Here is a 23,143-nt window from a genome sequence, read left to right on the forward strand (position 1 = left end):
CTATAGTATAGTCTAGTCTATAGACTATAGTATAGTCTATAGTATAGTATAGTCTATAGACTATAGTATAGTGTAAATATGCACTTTTGTATGCACTGGGAAAGAAAAAATTTGTGTGATTCACTTTATTACAATATTGCATTATTGTGGTGGTCTAGAACTGAACTTACCATATCTCTGAGCCCTGTCTGTATATCTTTCATTTAGATTCACCAGGTGCTAACATTTTGCTCTATTTGCATTCTCTAATCTCTGTGTCTTTCCCCTTCTCATCCTCGCTCCCTATCTCCCCTCAACCCCCCACACCCTTTTCACAAATAATTTAAAAGTGAATTGCATACATCATCACACTTTGACTTACATTTTTAAAGAATAAAGAAATGTTTTTTTATGCAACTGCAATACCATTATCACACCAAAGGAAATATACAGTAATTCAGTAAGATCAATTATCACATAATCATATTGGAATTTCCCTTAAAATCTAGTAGTGTTGGCGATATTATTCCGAGACTTATGGTGTGTAGTGTGGGCTAAAGCAAGTAAATCAGTTCAGTTCAGTTCAGTTGCTCAGTCGTGTCTGACTCTTTGTGACCCCATGGACTGCAGCATTCCAGGCCTCCCTATCTCTGTAAATAAGTTATTTTAGTACAATTGAGAACCAAGATTTTTGGCACTGGCAAAAGGAGGAGTGAATGTAGACAGATGAGACTGAATAAAAGCCCCTATAGTCCAGGATTTAATTACAAACATTAGCATGGACTCAAGATATATTTTTTCTTTAAAATAAAATATGTATTCCCTGGCTTTGTCCCCCGAAAAGAAACAGTTATTAATTCAGCGACAGTGTGTCCTCCTAGCATCCTTTATGTGATCTCTGAATGTTACTTCCAATTAAAAGGAACTGGAATTCCTTAGTGAAACAGCTTATTACAGGTCTGGGGGAGGAAATGGGCATGATAAGCCTAGGATATTTTGTTCCAACAGAAATCTAGGAAGCTATATGGTTATGTTACTGAACCAAACTTGGGTCTGCTCGCCTGCCTGTGGTGAAGCCAGTCAACTGAACTTGGGTTGCCGTGAAGGAAAGTATGGGGAGAGTGAGCAGCTTATGCTCAAAAGATGAGAACTCCCTACCAGCTTTCAGGGAAGGGTTTTGTGTTTTTTTTCCCATAACTTTGTTGATTTATTTATTTTACTTTTGGCTGTCCTGGGTCCTGTTGCTGCTGTGACTTTTCTGTAGTGTGGAGAGCAGGGCCTACTCTAGTTGCAGTGGGAAGGCTTCTCACTGCAGTGGCTTCTCTTGTGGAGCACAGGCTCTAGGGCAGGCGAGCTTCAGCTGTTGCAGCACCTGGGCTCAGCAGTTGAGGTGCCTGGGCTCTAGAGCACAGGCTCAGTAGTTGTGGCGTACCAGCTTTAGTTGCTCTGCAGCCTGTGGGATCTTCCTAGATGGGAGATGGAATCCATGTGTCCTTTATTGGCAGGCAGATTCTTTATCACTGAGCCACCAGGGAAGCCCCAAGGGAGAGTTTTTAACCTCAGTGTTAGGGAGGGAGCTGCAGGGCAGGTGATCAGCTCGTGCACAGTGTTCAGCTTGGTTGGTGTCCAGGTGAAGTTTTGAGCATCACTGATCTTTTGGTTTCAGCTGGTCTAGTGTATGCGTGGTTGCAGGCAGCGGTTTTCATCTGGTGCAGGTCTTCCTATAAAAACAACTTAGGAATGTGTGTCAAGCCTTTATCTGTATCTTTCAGGGAACTGGAAGTTTGATGACTCTTCTGTGTGTCTGATTTATAAGTTTTTACCAGTTTCCCAGCCCAACAGCCATTCTTTGTTTCCACATCTTCACACTTCCTAATTATTAATTCTTTTTTAAAAAATTATTTGTTTATTTCTTTATTTGGCTGCATTGGATCTCAGCTGTGGCAAGTAGGATCTTTTAGTTATGGCATGTGGAATTTAGTTCCCAGACCAGGGATTGAACCCAGGCCCCTTGCATTGGGAACATGGAGTTTTAGCCACTGGACCAGTTGCTCAGTCATGTCCAACTCTTTGTGACCCATGGACTATAGCTCACCAGGCTCCTCTGTCCATGGAATTCTCCAAACAGGAATACTGGAGTGGGTTGCCATTCCCTTCTCCAGGGGATCTTCCCAACCCAGGGATTGAACCAGGGTCTCTTGCATTGTAGGCAAATTCTTTACCGTCTGAGCCACCAGGGAAGCCCCGCAGAAAGTCTATATAGGGTAATTTAAATAAATTAATATACCTTTCTTGTGCTAATAGCCAATAATTTTATGATTAAGAACATATTTGATACATGTATACTGTTTTATTTTCATTTCCAAACTTTTCTTGGCTATTCATGACCATTTATTGTATTCAGATGAATTTTATATATTCATACTTCTTCAAAAATCCTGTTGGGAATTTGATTAAAATTGTATTAAATTTATTAGTCATGTGGAAATAATTAGCATATTTTAGTATTGTCTCCTCATTATAACATGTCTTTTCATTAATGAACTCATATATTTTGGCAAAGGTTTGTGGTTCTTACTGTATAGATCTCATATGCTTGTTTTTATTAAGGTTGAAAAGTGTTAGTCACTCAGACTTGTCCAAATCTTTTTGACCCCATGGACTATAGCCCACCAGGCTCCTCTGTCCATGGAATTCTCAAGTAAGAGTGCTAGAGTGGGTAGCCATTCTCTTCTCCAGGATCTTCCCTACCTAGGGATCGAACCTGGTCCCCTGCATTGCAGGCAGATTCTCTACTGTCTGAGCCCACTGGGGAAGGCTAGGTGTTTTTGATCACGGTTGCTATTTTGAACGGGCTCTTTTTTTTTTTTTTTTTCCCAGTTATTTTCAACTGGATTATTGTTGGTTTACAGAAGAATTTTTCAAATGTATTTTGTTGCTTTATATAATGGCTTGTCAAATTAGTCTGTTGGGTTTTCTAGGTATGTAATCAGGCTGTCTAAAAATAACTACTGTGCTATTTCTTAGAGTCAAAGATGTAGCCAATTGTGAAATGCATCATCATTTTACATACTAAGAAAGTAAAAACAATGTAATTGTAATTGTAAGATGTCACCAACAGTAAGACATAACCTAATTTCAGCAGTTTGAAAATAGTATGAAAAAATTGTCTTAGATTTAAAAAATATTGTATTTTATGTTTTCTTGTGATTTTACCTCCTTTTTTTCTGTCATAACAAGATTCGGTGAGAATTCACTAGAAAGCATTAAATAATAGTGGGTAGACAAGCTTACTTTTGCTCAAGCTTTTAATAGAAATAGGTGTTGAATTGTTCTCTGGTCTTTCCATTCTAAAAACTGGACTTCCACTGAAGTGAGCCCTGATGTACATCTCTAATATTGCCTTGATTTGTGTGAATAGAAAGTTTGTGTAAATTTCAAATTGCCCTCAAAAAGGATAAAATATTTACAAATAAAGTTAGCAAAATAGTATAAGGTTTATATGCTAACAACTGCAAAACATTGCTGAGAGAAATACGAGATGTAGATAAATGGAAAGACATTCTGTGTTTATGAATTGAAAGACTCAATATTTTTAAGATGGTAGTTCTTTCCAAATTGATCTGTTGGTTCAATGCAGTCCTTATCAATCCTTTTGCAAAAATTGACAAACTGATATGGCCATGCAAAGGACGCAAAATAGCCAAAGCAATTTTACAAAAGAGGAAATACTTCTTGATTTCAAAACTGTTTATTGATTTTAAGATGAGACAGTATAATACTGGCATAAGAATAGATGTATAGATCAATGAAACAGAATTGAGAATCCAGAATTAAATTCTTATATTTATGTTCAATTGATTTTCATCAGATGTGCCGAGGCAGTTCTATGGGGAAATGATAGTGTCATCAACAAACGGTGCTGGGAAAGTTGGATATCCACATGCAAAAGAGTCTTACCTCACATAATAAATAAAAGTTAACTGAAAGTCCAAAATTAGGATCATGGACCTACATGCAGGAAGTAAAATTATAAAACTTTTAGAAGCAAGTAAGGGAGAAAATCTTTATGACTTCGGGGTTAGGCAGAGTCCTAAGATACCCCCCAAAAATACATCCATTAAATAAAAAATTGTAATTGGACTAATAAAAATTAAACATGTTTGTGCTTCAAATGATACCAATAAGAAAATGAAAAAATAAACCACAGACTGGGAAGAACGTTTTACAAATCACATATCTGATAACAGACTTACATCCAGAATATACAAAGTCTTACAAAAGCAACCCAAATTTTAAAAAAAGGCAAAAGATTTGAATAGGTAGGTCACCAAATAAGATATATAAATGGTGAATAAGCACATGAGAAGATTCTTAACACCATTTAAGTCATTGCTGCTGCTGCTGCTGCTAGGTCGCTTCAGTCGTATCCAACTCTGTGCGACCCCATCGACGGCAGCCCACCAGGCTCCCTCGTCCCTGGGATTCTCCAGGCAAGAACACTGGAGTGGGTTGCCATTTCCTTCTCCAATGCATGAAAGTGAAAAGTGAAAGTGAAGTCGCTCAGTCGTGTCCCACTCTGTGCGACCCCATAGATGGCAGCCCACCAGGCTCCTCCGTCCATGGGATTTTCCAGGCAAGAGTACTGGAGTGGGGTGCCATTGCTTTCTCCAGTTTAAGACATTAGGAAAATGCAAATCAAAGTCTCAGTAAAATACCACTCTATACCCATTAGAATGGCTTTAACCAAACAGCCAGATAATTTTGTGGAGAAACTGGAACCCTCCTGCATTTCTGATGAGAATGTAAAATAGTGAAAACACTTTGGAAAACAGTTAAGCAGTTTCTTAAAAAGTTAAGCACTGATTTAACATGTATGTGTGTTTATTAGTCGCTCAGTTGTGTCAGACTATTTGCGACCCCATGGACTGTAGCCCTCCAGGCTCCTCTGTCAGTGGAATTTTCTAGGCACGAATACTGGTTGTTACTGTTCGGTCACTCAGTTGTGTCCAACTCTTTGCAATCTCGTGGACTGCAGCATGCCAGGTTTCCCTCTCCTTCACCATCCACCAGAGCTTGCTCAAACTCATGTCCGTTGAGTTGGTGATGCCATCCAACCGTCTCATTCTCTGTTGTCCCCTTCTCCTCCTGCCTTCTGTCTTTCCCAGCGTCAGGGTCTTTTTCTAATGAGTCAGCTCTTTGCATCAGGTGGCCAAATTATTGGCGCTTCAGCTTCAGCATCAGTCCCTCCAATGAACATTCAGGATTAATTTCCTTTAGGATTGACTGGTTTGATCTCCTTGCAGTCCAAGGGACTCTCAAGAGTCTTCTCCAGTAACATGGTTCAAAACCATCAATTCTTCAGTGCCTCAATAAATATTTTATAAAAAGAAAATATAAATTAGAATTTAAAAAATATCATATAAGCAGCACACTGGAATGGTATCAGGGAAGAGTCAAGTACTATTTAATTGGGCTTCCCTTGTGGCTCAGCTGTTCTGCCTGCAATGTGGGAGACCTGGGTTCCATCCCTGGGTTGGGAAGATCCCCTGGAGAAGGGAAAGGTTACCCACTCCAGTATTCTGGCCTGGGGAATTCCATGGACTGTATAGTCCTCGGGGTCACAGAGAGTCGAACACAACTGAGCCACTTTCACTTTCTTTTCACTTCAATGCTCAGCCTTCTCTATGGTCCAACTCTCACATCCATACATGACTACAGGAAAAACCATGGACCTTTGTTAGCAAAGTAATGTCTCTGCTTTTTAATATGCTGTTTAAGTTTGTCATTGCTTTTCTTCCAAGGAGCAAGTGTCTTTTAATTTCACGGCTGCAGTCACCATCTGCAGTGATTTTGGAGCCCAGGAATACTGGAGTAGGTAGCTATTTACTTCTCCAGGGGATCTTCCTAACCCAGGGATTGAACCAGGGTCTCCTGCATTGCAGGTAGATTTTTTTTACCATCTGAGCTACCAGGTCATATGCAGATTTAGCATATGACACAGCAATTCCACTCGTAGGTATCTGCCTACTAGAAGTAAACACATATGTCCACACAAAGACTTGTATTCATAATCACCCAAAAGTGGAAACTTTCCAGTTGTTCATCAGTTGGTGAATGGGTAAATAAAATATGGAATGTACACACAATAGAATACTATTTAGCAATAAAAAGTAACATTTTTATTTTCATGTGTTGCAATATGGATGAACCTCCCCAAAACTATTCTGAGTTAAAGAAGGCAGACACAAATGACCAAATAAATGAAATATTCAGGAAGGGCAAATCTACAGAAAGAGAATGTAGATGAATGTTTGGCTGGGGATGAGTTGGACTGCAAATGGTCACAAAGGGACTTTTGGGAGTGACAGAAATATTTGCAAACTGGATTGTGATATGTATTTATTAAAAACCATTAAGTCATGCACAGAAAATGGATGAATTTTTTGTTACTATATGTGCTGCCAAAGTAAGCACAAAATTTTATGATATGTAAATTGTACCTCAATATTTTTATAAAAAAATATAAATTAGAATTTAAAAAATATCGTATAAGCAGCAAGCTGGAACACAGTTTCAGGGAAGAGTCAGGACACTATTTAATAGGATTGTCTTTCTGTCTCCTACAGTTTACAACTCCTGGATGAAAGAACATGGAGGATCTATTGTCAATATCACTGTACTTACTAAAAATGGATTTCCGGGAGCTGTGTAAGCACTTACATTTTTTCTTCCTATGTCTTTGGGTTTGTGCGTTGAATAGCTGGGGAGTAGGTAGAGCGATTTTCTTAAAGAGAGACTGTTAATCCCTTTAATGCATCGTGACTTCAGTACTTAAAATTCCCTTTATTGAACTTTGAAACATACTTCTAAAACATTACCATTCATCTTAAGGTTACCCAATTTTCCAAGGAAATAAAAACAGTAATAGGCCCAGTTAAATAATTTTTTTTTATCAGTATGTCCCAAATATCTCATGGAGCATTCTTGTTGTCTGTGTTTGTTTTGGCCACACAGTGTGTGCTTGCGGGTTTTTAATTCTCTCACCAGGGATAGAACCCATGCCCTCCTGCAGTGGAAGGCTGGAGTCCTAACCCCTGGATTGCCAGGGAGTTTCCTCATGGGGCATGCTTATGCTAAAAATGATTTGTTGTCTCCTGTAAAAATTCACATTTAACTGAATGTCTTGTATTTTATCTGGCAGTCCTAATCCAGATGTAACTAAATGTGTCTGGAGACATCTTTTTGGTTTAAATGAGGAAATGAAACCAATCTATGCTAATTTAGTTTTGAGTATTGTGGATATACCTATCCAGATTTAAATAGAACTGCTAGTAAATTATTGTTCCATAATAGAATTTGACCTATTTGACTCTCATTCTGATTTTGATAAATTTTTACTTTGGAAACTGATTTTTAAAATTTTTTTAAACTTTTTAATTTTATATTGGTTTATAGTTGGTTAACATTTCTTTTTAAAGAAAGTGAAAGAACAGCCTACTGGCCCAGTAGATTCTTGCATAATAGCCAAAAGGCTACTCAAAACAGAAAGTTGCAAAACAACATACTAGGAAGCTACTTGACCAAGTTTAATAGTTAAAGAGTATGATTTTTTTTTAAATGAGTTATGCTGATTTCTTTGATATCTTCTAAGCTCTGATTCTTTCCATTGTTAAATTAAAATTTTATAAAAAACTTTTCAACATAGAATTTCTGTTTTTGTGAAGTAGACCTATCTTAGTATTAAATTATGCATGCTAGTTTAAACAAACTATATAATGTAGAAAGTCAAGTCCTCTGTACTCTTGCATCCCAGAGATAACTTGTTGAGTAAGATGGTGATCTTAATCCCTCTACAATTAGTAAGTAATTGATAAGGCAATAATTTGGTACTGTGTTAATATTATTTGCTGCCATGATTTTAGCAACCATTGTTGACCCTTTTGTGAATCACTCATTACCCTGGGGCTGTGAAAATGTTGGTTTTTCTGATTTCATAATTGCTTCTATGCTTTTTAGTTGATGGTACAGTGCTTAGTCATGTCCGACTCTTTGCAACCCCATGGACTGTAGCCCACCAGGCTCCTCTGTTCATGGGATTCTCTAGGCAAGAATACTGGGGTGCATTTCCTTCTCCAGGGGATCTTTCCAACTTAGGGATTGAACCTAGGTCTCCTGCATTACAGGCAGATTCTTTAGCTGATACTCTTCGGTAGAAAGACTTTTATTTACATTACAACCATCACTTCTTTAATATATGTTATTATTATTATTAACTTTTTTGGTATACCACTATGAAGTCACAGACTTCATTTCAAATTGATTGTTTCAAATGCACACATTGTCTCAAATTTAATATAAATTTGTGTTGTTTCTATATTTTGCTATTACAGATAATTCTGCAATGAATAACATTATAAATACTTTTTTCATATTTGCAGAGGTATATATTCAGGGTGAGCTTCCCAGGTGGTGCTAGTTGTAAAGAACCCATCTGCAGATGCAGGAGACATAAGAGATATGGGTTCCATCCTTGGGTCAGGAAGATCCCCTGGAGAAGGGCATGACAGACCACTCCAGTATTCTTACCTGGAGAATCCCATGAACAGAGAAGCCTGGTGGGCTACAGTCCATAGAGTCGCAGAGAGTTGCACATGACTGAAGCGACTTAGCAACAGCAGCAGCAGCATCTTCAGGGTACATCCCTGAAGTTGGATTGCTGGGTGAAGGGTAAAGGCATCCTCTTAGGCATTTGCAAGTTTCTTTGCGTTTTGCTGTCCCATCAGCAATGAATGAGAGTGCCTATTCCTCAGAGCCTCACGAAAAATGTGTCTTGTCAATTTCTGGACAACTCTGATGGGCAAGATATAGTATCTCAGTGGATCATCTATTCATTTGTTAAAAGGCTACCTGAGTATCTCTTGTTTGTGTGTTTGAATTGCATTGTTGTTTTCACACATGTTTCTCTGGTTCTGATCATTTCCTGACATTTTCAGTGTTGTCTAAGAGTAGGCCAATTTCCATTACGGTCTATGCAAAGGAGCTTAGACTGACCTGCTGATCTTTTGGGTCATTGTCAATAATTACAAGGGCAAGAGACAGGCCAAACAGCAACTTGGTATCTCTCATGGAGAGAGAATTCGTGGCCCAAATACCTATCAATGAAAGAATGAATAAACAAATTATGGTATAGCTATATAATGTATTCCTCAGAAATGAGAAGTGAACTATTGATTCATACATCAATGTGGATAAATCTGAAAATAAATATTCTGAGTGAAAGAAGCCAGATGGGAAAGATCATGTATGTATGATTTCATTTATATGTTTTAAGTTTTAGAAGGATTTAAAAGTTTTGTTAGTGCTAGATTCACTGAGAGTTGGATATTATTCTACCTCCTATTCATAAATTACAGGAAGGAAAAGAAGCAGTGTGATAGCCTTTAAGGTGCTTTATCACTCATAATCTCTTCCTACACAGATTGATAGACATTTTAAATCACATCTGATACAGAAATAAGGCCTTAGTATTTCAGAAAATGTTCTCAGTGAAAGAATGGGTATGAGGCTTGTTATTCAGATAGTGAAATGAAATCTCACAGAACTTGTAGTCCAGATAAAAGCCCTTCCCTTCCTTCTCTCTGGGCCTTTTGCTTTAAAAGAAGAGTGGCTGGAACAGTGCCGCTATAACATGGTCACCAACCTGCAGCTGAATTGTCCGCCATCTGTTCTGTTTTGAGGGAGTCACTTTCCCTTCCTGGAAAGGATGTTTTTATAAACCCCATGGTCCATTCAGGTGTCTCACCCACCTTGAACTCCCAGCAATGCCAGCCAGAATCAAATCCTTCAGAACACAGGACTGCTGGTGATGCCGCCAAAATCTTACTTTCCTCTGCACATTGAAGCTGAAGAAAAAAATACAGAGAGTTTAGAGGAAATAGAAAGATGGCTTTAGTCCTCAGCCAGTGGAGGGGTGAACACAGTAGTCTTGTGCCTCAAGAGCTGTGCTCCCGCCTTCCTAGAGGAGTCTGGAGGGTTATATAGATGAGGGCTAGCAGCCAGGGATTGGAGATGAGGAATAAATATATAAGGATCTTGTATTCTTCCTCTTGCACTGTTTCAAAAACAGTCATACGTTGGTGTCAGAGAGCCCAGTAATTGGGTCTGGCAGTCCAGTAGCCTGGTGGTTGGGTCCATTGTCTTTTATGAACTGTACTCCGGCCCTCTTTCTATAATGCAAAAGAGAAAAATCACAAGGGGTGGTTTGCCAAGAGACTTCTGTACAGGTGGCACCAAATTCAGGATGTAATTAGCACAGAGTTAAAGGACAGTAGGTGTAGAATGTAGTCCACGCAGAGTTAGGGGGCAGAACAGATTAGGAACAGTTAAAAATGAGGAGTAACCAGGTCTGCTCACTGTTCTCTCCATCTTCTTTGTTCTCAGGAAAGGAAAGAAAAACTCACTTTTTCTTTTCCCCCCTTTTCACTGCAACACTGGATAAGCAGTAAATCTCTCTGGATAAACTCTCTGCTTTTTCTTCACAAATGTCTCTCTCTTTTTTTTTTAATCCCCAGAAACAGATTAGGATGTGCTGTTTCAGGATCCAGAGTAACTTTCAATTTCTGTGTAATTTTCTTCAGTGCCAAATACTGCAGAGGAAGGGCATATCCTTTCTTCCTTATGGAACAAAGAGAGAGCTGAAGGCTTCAGGCTGTCATACCTGTCATAGGTGGTCTCACCATCCAGCAGCAGTTTCCCTTCTGACATCACACTCTTCTCTGCCAACCTCTTCAGTAGATCTTTGAGTGTGGAGATGTAGTCTGAAGATGTGATTGTGTTTGCACTGAGTCTGTATTAAATGTCCTTCTCTTCATTAGCTAACCTTGAGAGAACTATGCAGGGGAGGAAAAATAATTTTCCCTCTGCCCTTCTGAGCTCTTAGCTGAGACCCCTGTAGTAAAAGACAGATGAGCAAGAGAAAAACAAACAGAAGCTGATTCACATGTGTACCTCATGTATACATGGGAGATACCCAGGGAAAAATGAGTAACTGCCTGTTGGGGCTTTGAATTTAGGATTAAACACTATTTTAGTAGGGAATGGGCTTCTCTGATATCTCAGTTGGTAAGGAATCCACCTGTAATGCAGGAGACCCTGGTTGGATTCCTGAGTCGGGAAGATCCACTGGAGAAGGGAGAGGCTACCCACTCCAGTATTGTTGGGCTTCCTTCATGGCTCAGCTGGTGAAGAATCTGCCTGCAATATGGAAACCTAGGTTCAGTCCCTGGGTTGGGAAGATCCCCTGGAGAAGGGAAAGGCTACCCACTCCAGTATTCTGGCCTAAAGAATTCCATGGACTTTATAGTCCATGGGGTTGCCAAGAATCGGACATGACTGACTTTCACTTTCACTTAATAGGGAATGGGGAGAGGGGTTATAGGCCTCTTGGGGTGGGGAGTAGATGATCTTTAGGAAAGATGGATGGGCCCTTTTAAGAATAGATGGGAGATATGATAGTCGGTGACGATGTTTGTTCGGATGCGATGTTGACCTCTAGTCTCCCATCCCGTGACAACAGTCAGCCTTCCCAGGTTGATGAGACTCCCGGGGAGGGGATTTAGGACATTCAGTTCCATTTGGCCAATAAAGGGAGTTCAGAGAAAGCCTCTCTCTGCTGTTTTTTCAAGGGACCCCAGCTGAAAATGATCGCTCCACCAGGGCAGCAGCATACTTCGGGGGCATATTCCGCTACCCTTCAGCCGCCCCTTGCTCACATTCTGCAGACTGCTTCCCGTGGGCGTATTCCGCTGCCCTTCAGCCGCCCCTTGCTTACATTCTGCAGACTGCTTCCCGTGCTGAAATTCAGAGTACTTTCTGTCTCTGGTCTTCCACCTGCTTCTCTCTCTGCCCCAACCACCACCCCCCCCCCCCGCCTCTCTCTCAGTTTCAGGAGCCTGTTCGAGAGTCTGGACCTCATGTGGTGGCCCTGGTGGTCAGGGGATGAGGACAAGGGGACAAGCACCTCTAGGTCCTCCTCACAGAAGAGGGCCTGGACTTAACTGTGCGTCCCGCAGAGGCTCATCTGTTTTGTTCCCGCCTCTTGCTTCCGGTAGTGTAAAGCAACGCATTAACCCTGTGACCCTGCCCAGCTGGGAGGTACTCCAGAAGGGCCTCTCCTAGCATTGGTGTCAAGCAAGGAAACTCGTCATGTGAATCCCCCCTGGGATGGGTGGATGTAGTGTGACACAGGTGTTGGCTGCATTTGATGGTGATGAGGTTGCTCAGGTAACTGACAAATGGGAGCGATTGGCTTCTGCCTGGAGTCCTGCTGGGGCTTTTGCAGCGGACACTGGGGCGGGAGTGGGCTTTCATCAGGAAATTGGGGCTCTAGGGGTAATCTCTAGTGAGGAGTGGTTACATGCTTGGTTCTGAGGCTTCATAATTGGAAATTCTAAACCATAGTACGTCTCTACCTTTTGCACCATATGGGTGCAGACCAAAATATTTTGAAACTCTTCCCTGGAAATATCTTAACATTTATTTAAATTTTGGTATGTCTAGAAGTTCGTTTGATATTATTTCTAGCCTGACAAATCAGTTTCATATACCTTATTACCTAAAATTGATTTAAAGAGTAACGACACTTGTAACCCTCCAAATTACCAATTTGTTTATTTTCTTTCATAATCAAAAGTTCCTCAAAATGTTCCTGTTTTGCACATGGTGATTTGGGGGGAACTCGTGTGGGTCTTGGGGCTTTCCAGGTGGCACAATGGTAAAGAATCCACCTGTCAGTGCAGGAGATGCAAGAGACGCAGGTTCATTCCCTGGGTCAGGATGATCCCCTGGAGTAGGAAATGGCAACCCACTCCAGTATTGTTGTCTGGAAAATTCCCTGGACAGAGGAGCCTGGAGGGCTACAGTCCATGGGACCTCAAAAGAGTTGCACATGTCGGAGCATCCATGCAGACAGGGAGGTGTGGGCCTTGACTTATGTGAGATTTGTTTGACTAGCAGATAGCTATGGTTTCACTTTAATATTGAAGGACCTGGTTCTTTTTTATGGCTCAGACAGGGACTCATAAGAAGAATGTTCTTGTGGGACTCTGACAGGTCACTGGTACACCTATCAGTTAAAGTAATATGAGACATATTCAATAGAAGCTGATGGTGATGTTTGTATTTTGTCTTCTAAAGGCATAGCGGAGCTGCCAGAGAAGGTGTTTACAACCTCACCAAGTCCTTAGCTGTGGAATGGGCCAGCAGTGGAGTAAGGATCAATAGCGTTGCCCCTGTACGTAAATATTCAATATGAAAGCTGTTGACAAATTGTGATTTTCTGATTTCATTTGTGTTGTTCGTAGAGGTATTTGTTAATATGCATGTGTACTAGAAAAGATTGGCTTTTAAAAATAGATAAAATCAGAAAGAAGTATTCTTTGATTTACAACCAGATTGTCAAAAAGGTTAAATCAATGATTCTCAGTCCTGGCAGTATATGAGAATTATCTGTGAAATAGTTACAAAATAGTGATATATAAGCTTGAAACGCTGGGCTGGGTGAAGCACAAGCTGGAATCAAGATTGCCAGGAGAAATATTAGTAACTTCAGATATGCAGATGACACAACCCTTATGGCAGAAAGTTAAGAAAAACTAGAGAGCCTCTTGATGAAAGTGAAAGAGGAGAGTGAAAAAGTTGACTTAAAACATTCAGAAAACTAAGATCATGGCATCCGGTCCCATCACTTCATGGCAAACAGATGGGGAAACAATGGCAGACTTTATTTTGGGGGGCTCCAAAATCACTGCAGATGGTGACCGCAGCCATGAAATTAAAAGACGCTTACTCCTTGGAAGGAAAGTTATGACCAACCTAGACAGCGTATTAAAAAGCAGAGACATTACTTTGCCAACAAAGGTCCATCTAGTCAAGGCTATGGTTTTTCCAGTAGTCATATATGGATGTGAGAGCTGGACTATAAAGAAAGTTGAGCACTGAAGAATTGATGGCTTTTGAACTGTGGTGTTGGAGAAGACTCTTGAGAGTCCCTTGGACTGCAAGGAGATCCAACCAGTCCATTCTAAAGCAGATCAGTCCTGGGTGTTCAGTGGAGGGACTGATGTTGAAGCTGAAACTCCAGTACTTTGGCCACCTGATGCAAAGAGCTGACTCACTGGAAAAGACCCTGATGCTGGGAAAAATTGAAGGTGGGAGGAGAAGGGGACGACAGAGGATGAGATGGTTGGATGGCATCACCGACTTAATGGACATGAGTTTGAGTAAACTCAGGGAGTTGGTGATGGACAGGGAGGCCTGGCTTGTTGCAGTCCATGGAGTTGCAAACAGTCAGACACGACTGAGACACTGAACTGAACTGAACCCAACTATGGAAACCAGGTATTGGTGCTTTTAAAAGCTGGTTCAATTTCTCAGTGAAGGAAATTCAGATTCAGTGAAGGTTGAGAATCGCTGCTTTAAGGAATGAATTTTCCTAGATTATCTTGTTATTTCTTGGCATGTCATTAATTCTTTATTAGGAGAGAGAGAAACTTCAAGTCAAAGTTCTAGGAAGGAATTTCCAGTTGAAGGTCAACTAAAAGTCAAGGGAAAACTCTGAAACATAATGTAAACAATAGGGGAAAAAAATTACCATATGTTCAGCTTCAGAAACTGTCACATTATGTGGGACTTCCCTGATAGTTCAGTTGGTAAAGAATCCACCTGCAATGCAGGAGACCCCGGTTCGACTCCTGGGTCGGGAAGATCTCCTGGAGAAGGGAGAAGCTACCCACTCCGGTATTCTTTGGCTTCCCTTGGGGCTCAGCTGGTAAAGAATCCACCTGCAATGTGGGAGACCTGGGTTCGATTCCTGTGTTGGGAAGATCCCCTGGAGAAGAGAAAGGCTACCCACTCCAGTATTCTGGCCTGGAGAATTGCATGGACTGTATAGTCCATGGGGTCACAAAGAGTCAGACATGACTGAGCGACTTTCATGTTCATAAGACATAACTTACGCAGTGAAGATCCTGCATTCTGTAGCTAAGACCCAATGCAGCCAAAATAAATAAATAGTTTTTTTTTTTTAAGATATAACTTTAAGCTTCCTTGGTCCTTACATGTCAGCTACATAATCCAAGAGGGATAATAAATGAGACTTCGCACATATCCTGCAAAACTCAGCTCAAATTCACTTCTCTGTGATGATTCCTGGTCATTGCTAAGAGAGTCATCATCCCCCAGTCTGGGAGTATTACCTATGGATCTATTAATATCTATATAGTTATAGATAATATATATATATGTAGATAATATATATAGATAGTATTTATAGATATTGTTATCTGTGCTACTCAGTGGGAACTAAGCATTAGCTGACTTGTGGTTGTTAGATCTTATCTTTAACAAATGCAGGTTCCTAGCCCCTTTTAATCCTTTGGGGCTGACATTACCTTTTCTGCTGCTGCTGCTAAGTCGCTTCAGTTGTGTCCAACTCTGTGCGACCCCATAGACGGCAGCCCACCAGACTCCCCCGTCCCTGGGATTCTCCAGGCAAGAACTTCTTGCCTATTCTCAAATATTTATAGGACAGATTGGATAGATTTCCATTCTGAATGTTCATTCTTTGGAATGTTGGTCTCCACATACACATTTCTGGACAACCTTTAATGATGTGTTGATGCTGTAACCATAGTACTAAAGTCACATTTGTCCTCCAGAGATGTTTTGGGGTTTAATGTCTAAACCTTAATACCTCTGGAAGATTCCATCCTCTTTAAATGAAAGCCTGAGAAATTGTTTAATCAGAAACCAGTATATCACCCCAGTATTGTTTGGAGTAATAAATACTGCCAAGTTTCTTCCTCATATTCTCATCCCTCTTGTCTTCTCCCCTCCTTCGAATAATCTTTCTAGTTATGAGCCAATAACAAGCAGCTTTATCCTGTGTTAAAACAGTTTTTGAGTAATTTTTTTCTTTATAAACCATTGAAAGCTACTAAAAGTTGAATAAAAGAATTCTTAAACAATTAAAATTTTAATTTATTTGTATTGGATTCAAATTTTTTGTGATTTCTTTATAGGTAAAAAGCCATAAAAATATTGTATTTTCTAAGTCCCACTTAACCATAGACCAGTTTTCCATCGTAAAACATAGAAGCCTTAGTGGAAGACAAAATAGACTACCCTGTCCCATTGTCCCCAGTTAAGGGCTTCTCTGATATGCTTATATGATTATGCTTTCAGAAGCCAGGTCTTTTATGAAAACATCCCGAGCTTGGCTAGTTATTAGGGGAGGGGAGGTCACAAAATGAGCATTCAGATTATCCTTTTTTAGTAGAGGTTGACTGTATTTCTTTGACCATATTGAGAAAAATTAACATTACAAATGTGAACTTAAACCGCTATTAAACTTAAACCACTTAATTGTTAGTGTTGGATGACAGACTGCCTTGTGTCTTTCCAATTAAAATTTAATTTTATGTACTTTATTTTTTCCTGTTTTATTTTAAACATAGGGAACCATTTATTCCGAGACTGCTTTTAGCAACTATGATCATTTGACAAAAGACCTGCTTAACAAGTACATTCACAAGATCCCAGCTAAAAGATTTGGATTTCCTGAGGAGGTAATGTGTATTTCCAACATTGATGAATTACTTTGTTTTATACTTTGGAGATTTGTAACATTTTAGTTTCCTTTTCACATAATCTGATTGGTTAATAGAGAAGATTGCTCCTGTGCCCTCAAACTATGTTCCCTGTGCTTTCTGGCTGCCAGGAATACTGAGCTAGTGGTGCCTTGAATACTCACAGCAGTATTTATTCAGGAATGAATGCAGTGTCGGTTAAGAGCAGCATGTTTTTATTGCTTCATTGCACTTTTCAGCTCTTTTCAGTTGTTTGATAGTACACAGAATCTCAGATATGCAGATGACACTACCCTTATGGCAGAAAGTGAAGAGAAACTAAAAAGCCTCTTGATGAAAGTGAAAGAGGAGAGTGAAAAAGTTGGCTTAAAGCTCAACATTAAGAGAACTAAGATGATTGCATCCAGTCCCATCACTTCATGGCAATAGATGGGGAAAGAGTGGAAACAGTGGCATACTTTATTTTTGGGGGCTCCAAAATCACTGCAGATGGTGACTGCAGCCATGAAATTAAAAGATGTGTGCTTCTTGGAAGAAAAGTTATGACCAACCTAGACAGCGTATTAAAAAGCAGAGACATTACTTTGCCAACAAAGGTCCATCTAGTCAAGGCTATGGTTTTTCCAGTAGTCATGTATGGATGTGAGAGTTGGACTGTAAAGAAAGCTAAGCGCTGAAGAATTGATGCTTTTGAACTGTGGTGTTGGAGAAGACTCTTGAGAGTCCCTTGGACTGCAAGGTGATCCAATCAGTCCATCCTAAAGGAGCTCAGTCCTGAGTGTTCATTGGGAGGACTGGTGTTGAAGCTGAAACTCCAATACTTCGGCCACCTGATGTAAAGAGCTGACTCATTTGAAAAGACCCTGATGCTGGGAAAGATTGAAGGCGGGAGGAGAGGGGGATGACAGAGGATGAGATGGTTGGATGGCATCACTGACTCAATGGACATGAGTTTGGGTAAATTCACGGAGTTGGTGATAGACAAGGAGGCCTGGCGTGCTGTGGTCCATGGGGTTGCAAAGAGTCGGACACGAGTGAGCAACTGAACTGAACTGAACACAGAATCTAAGCAAGTCAGACAATTATGACAAAATGAAGTTCCGTACCTGATTTCTGTAAGATGACCAGTTTTAAGTCTGTAAAAATCAATAGCTTTCTTAAATGCCACCAAGATCAGTCTTAAAGTGTAATTTTTAAAAAAAGGATATATATTCCCCAGTAATAAGAATAAAAACTAAAAAACCCAAAGTCAACTTAACTCTAAATGAAAAAAAGTTTATTACTGAAGAACAGAAAAAAACGACCAGAATAAATAGAGACATGCCATATTCCTCAATTGAGAGACTCAATTTTACTAAAATCAAGTTTTCCTAAATCATACATACACATTTAATGTATCTTTGGAATTAATACATTGATTCTAAAGTTTTCCCTAGAAAAATACTTATGCCGAAATGCCCAAAATGTTTTGAATAAGAATAATGAGGGGATTTGACCTTCCTGCTGTCGAAACATACTGTAGGGCTTCCCTGGCGGCTCAGTGGAAAAGAATCTGTCTGCCAATGCAGGAGACACGGATTCGATCTCTAGTCCGGGATAATCCCCCATGCTACGAGTAGCTAAACCCATGTGCCACAACGACTGAGCCGGTGCTCTAGAGCCCAGGAGCCACAACTACTGAGCCCACGTGCCACAACTGCTGAACCCCATATGCCTTAGAGCCCTGGGCTCTGCAACAGGAAAAGTCACTGCAGTCAGAAGCCTGCTCACCGTAGCTGGAGGGTGGCCCCTGTTTGCCACAACTAGAGAAAAACCTGCACAGCAGTGAAGACCCAGCATGGCCAAAAAGAAACAAAATTATGTAACCACCCCCTCAAAATGCATACTATAAAGCTACAGTTGTTTCCTATATTTGGGGCTGGTACTGGAAGAGATTGAAAGTAGTGGGATAGAATGGACTCTCATATCAGTACTGTTCACACACACACAGAGTTTATAGAATAAGAGTAACATTTCAAATCTACAAGGAAGGAATATTCAGCAAAAGTCTTGGCAGCAGTTGACTGTTCATTTAGAAATAAATTAGACTCACCCATCTCATATCACATACAAAATAATTTTCAGATATATTAAAATACTAAATATAAAAGCAATGCTATAGAACTCTAAGAGAAAAATGTGTTCTAATTCCTAGAGCTAGCTTTCATTATCAGTTTGATGTATATCTTTTCAGAAATTTACTGTGTATCCTTAAAGATATTTCTATTTACTGACATTTTTTTTTAGAAAAATGGGATTCTATTGTAAGTTTTTCTGCAATTTGCTATGGCTGTAGAGTTAGACCCTGTTGCTGCACATTGAGATTTTATTAATTTTTTTTATATTGTAATAATTCTGCAGTGAACATTCTTGACTATAGTCATGAACTCTTATGTGGAGGGTAGCTTTCTAGAAGTAGAAGTCCTGAACTAAAATAGACTTGCATATTAAATTTTAGAAGATACTGTTAAATTCAACATTTGATGAGCTATTTTGAGCAAGGTGCCAGATTTTATTTGGAAAACTGAGAGTGATTTTGAAAGGATTTTAATCAAGGGATTTATCTGATTAAGCTTTTATTTTGGAGAGAACCCTCCTTATGTTTTCTGAACAATTATATATTGTCTATATGTTGTGCTGTGCTTAGTCATTCAGTCGTGTTCAACTCTTTGAGACCCCATGGACTGTAGCCCACCAGCATCCTGTGTCCATGGTCTGTAGGTACCGTATTAAAATTTGACATTGAGAAATTCAAGAAATATTTATGAGTTCCTTTAAAATAATCTTAATAAAATCATGGATGTTAGAGTTGGACCATAAAGAAGGCTGAGTGCGAAAGAATCGATACTTTTGAACTGTGGTGTTGGAGAAGACTCTTGAGAGTCCCTTGGGCTGCAAGGAGATCCAACCAGTCCATCCTAAAGGAAATCAATCCCGAATATTCATTGGAGGGATTGATGCTGAAGCTGAAGCTCCAGTACTTTGGCCACCTGATACGAAGAGCCAACTCATTAAAAAAGACTGATTCTGGGAAGGATTGAAGGCGGGAGAAGGGGACGACAGAGGATGAGATGGTTGGATGGCATTACCGACTCAATGGATGTGAGTTTGAGCAAGCTCTGAAAGATGGTGAAGGACAGGGAAGCCTGACATGCTGCAGTCCATGGGGTTCCAAAGAGTTGGATACAACTGAGCAGTTGAACAACAAATAAAGGCATTGAATACGATAATATTTTTAATGAAAAATAGCTGCATTTTAAAGTACAAAAATGAACAGTTTTTGCTTTGTTTTACATGTTTTACACAGTTCTTTAATGTATGGCTTAATAGGAAACAGCTGGACTCTCACATCTGCTTCTGCTTTCAGTCGGTTACAATATGTTGTTTTGGTAAAGCATGCAAAGAAAATCTGGCTTCATGCCAGTTAAAATAAAAGTATTTTAGCAGTCTTTTTGAGTAACTGTGGACATTCTTCTTTAATATTCCACAAGTGACAGTTTCTTTTTTTTCCCTATTGCTGTGTATTTTGTGTATTAAATGACCTGCCCCATTGCAATGTATTCGTACGTACATGGTGCTTCCAAGGTGGCACTAGCGGTAAAGAACCTCCTTGCCAATGCAGGACACATAAGAGATGCAGGTTCTATCCCTGGGTCAGGAAGATCCCCTGGAGGAGGGCATGGCAACCCACTCTAGTATCCTTGCCTGGAAAATCCCATGGACGAGTTTTCTGGTGAACTACATAGGGTCACAAAGAGTCCAACATGACTGAAGCAACTTAGCACACACAGTACGTACTTGATGTAAGTAGTAACGATACATTTTGTATATAATCATATCATTTACTTCATGCATGAGGACAAAGTATAGCTATTACATAATTGTATCATTTACTTCATGCATGAGTACAAAGTATGACTATTACATAATTACATAGAACAAAATGTTATTTGTACAAATTGCACTAAGTCAAATCAACTCTAGTCTCCATACTTATCACTACCAACAACTTTCCTTAATCCCAAGTTTTGAGAAACCCACAGCTCATCCATAAACATGCCTCTCTCCTTGCTTTGGGCCCATAGCATGTGCTGAGTTCTAGACCTGAACTTTATCTGACATCTAGTTCTTACTTTCAAAAATATTTCTCATTTTACAAAAATGAGATTCTACTGTGTGTTCTTTTCTGCAAATTGCTAAGGATGTAGCATAGTATATTTAATTAGACCCTGTTGTTGCACATTGGGATTTTATGTGTATTTTTATATAAATATATGTTTATGTTTCATAAATATAAATTTATATTTCTTAAAATCTCCTAGTTTTTCCTCAGTAAACAAGACATCTTGTTGGACTAATGACTAATCAGCTCATGTGCACACATAACTATGGTGTCATACATTTGAATTTTTTAAAAATCTGTGGGCAACTCTGGCCATCTGAGGTCTTAGCCCAGTCAAACAACAGGTAGTTGAGCCTATACAGAGTATTGTTTTCCAATGTCAACAACCATAAGGTGTAAGTCAATGCTTAAAATGCATAAGAAAATTGACCTCAAAGTATATATATATATATATATATATATATATACACACACACACACACATAAAATATTTAATATCCAATCTTAACAAATGGCAGTTTCTTAAAGATTAATTGCAATGTGGAATCTGAAGCCATTCAGTGAACTTTTTGTATTCTATTACATTAAAATTCCTTAGTATTCCTTGCACTTTTACTGAGTCTTTCATGCATAGGATGATTTTGTAACACCAGACATTGGTCTTTTGGAAAATATTGATTCACTGAGTTATAGACATCTTCTGAATGTTGATACACAATTCATGATACAATACCAGATGATCACATTTATGAATGTCACCACTGATCTCTTCCAAAAACTCTTTGGGTATTGGGAAACTGTCAAGGTCACGATGACATGTATTGATGCAATTTTTCCAAAATTCTAGTTTTCACTTGAAAGCTCAAATCTTATCATTGACAACAAATGCTGTCAGTTGTTTTCAGCTGCTTGAAGTGGCAGTCTCACTTGGTTCATTTTTGGAAAAATGTCTGCCAGATAACCAAGTGTGAATAACTGTAGTTTGTTAGTCATTCTCTCAAGCAGAAAACAAACAAAATGTTTTGTGAAAAAAATGACTAGTTTGGTTTGCAGCTCAAGCACATGTTCTTTTCCTCGAGACAGCCTTTATACTTCCATATATAGCACAAGAGCTGAAGGTGTAATTCCCACTTCATCACACAGGATATTAAAAAGATGTGTACCCAGTAGTCAAGATTAATATGATTAATAATTTTAGTGCTCATCAAGGACATTTGAAAGTGAAACAGACTCTCCCCTCCCATTCCCAGGAGTACTTGCTGGTGAAAAATATTGTTGACTGTTAGTATGATGCTTCATGTTTGTTTTCCTGCCATGACTTGTGCTGAGGATCCAGGCATTTTTCCCATCATTGCTTTGGCACCATTAGTACAAATGTCAACACAGTGAAAAAGGCAGATGAGGACTCAGGATTGTTATAGAACAGTCGTGACTGCACAGATCCCCTGAGAAGATCTTAGGTATGCACAGGGTTTTGCCCACCATACTGTGACTAATTGGGAAGGTGAGACGGTGGATTGCAATAAGCTGCAGAATAAGGAGAGAGTTTCAGTCTCTGTCTTATAGGGTCCTAGCATCGCCAGGTCATGTTTTCAAGATCCTCTGGTGGCCCCAGCTAATCACTAATGTCACTTTTGGGGCTGAGCTTTGACAATAGGCCATTGGTGGACTATTCACAACTGCTTATCAATGAGTTGTCTTCTTTTAAGTACTAGTTATTGGGATTGAGTTACGAGGGTCAATGTAGCTGTTGTTTTAAAAGGAACTGCCGGAGCTCCTACGATGTCCCTCCACACCTCTTGGAGACAGAATGCAGCACTTGGCAGACCCCTCAAATGGCGTGTACTTGTACTCTATACTAATTTTACAAACTAGGAAACCAAGAGCCAGTGATGTTCAGTGATTTGCCTAAAGCCATGCATAAGTCATGTCGGCCTCCCAGGTGGCCTAGTGGTCAAGAATCCATCTACTAGTGCAGGAGATGCAAGAGACAAGGGTTCGTGTCTTTTCTGAGTTAGGCAAAGGAAAATGCCTTTATTTGAAGGGGAGAGATGCAAAAAGATTCCTTCACTGTGTAAACACTTAATAAGTAGTAACTTTATTGTAAACACTGTCAAAGGATGAGGCCACCACTCGATATTTGAAACGCAACTCAGCACTAAAGCACATTTATTCCTGGTCAGGCACAGTCTCTTGGAGTACACTTTTGAGTTTTCTTTTTTTCCTTGGGGGAAGTATGGTTTTGGAGATTTGCAGACTTCGAGTGAGAGGGTCATTGTGTGGCTGACACTCAGAAAGGAACTTATTGGCATGAATCTTCCTGATTGGCTAACTTACAGGGTCAAGGAACTTT

At 39.7% G+C, this 23,143-nt stretch overlaps 1 protein-coding gene across 1 annotated transcript in view; it reads left to right on the forward strand.

Annotated features, from left to right (window-relative positions):
* The window catches only part of PECR (peroxisomal trans-2-enoyl-CoA reductase), a 49,692-nt gene that overhangs the window by 20,911 nt on the left and 5,638 nt on the right, over positions 1-23,143 (forward strand). Inside the window, exons 4-6 of the mRNA XM_040228550.1 lie at positions 6,609-6,690; positions 13,177-13,273; positions 16,497-16,607. Of these exons, the coding sequence (XP_040084484.1) occupies positions 6,609-6,690; positions 13,177-13,273; positions 16,497-16,607 (290 nt within the window). The remainder of the gene's footprint in view (positions 1-6,608; positions 6,691-13,176; positions 13,274-16,496; positions 16,608-23,143) is intronic.

Source organism: Oryx dammah, unplaced genomic scaffold (assembly GCF_014754425.2).
Source record: "Oryx dammah isolate SB20612 unplaced genomic scaffold, SCBI_Odam_1.1 HiC_scaffold_27, whole genome shotgun sequence".
NCBI lineage: Eukaryota > Metazoa > Chordata > Mammalia > Artiodactyla > Bovidae > Oryx > Oryx dammah.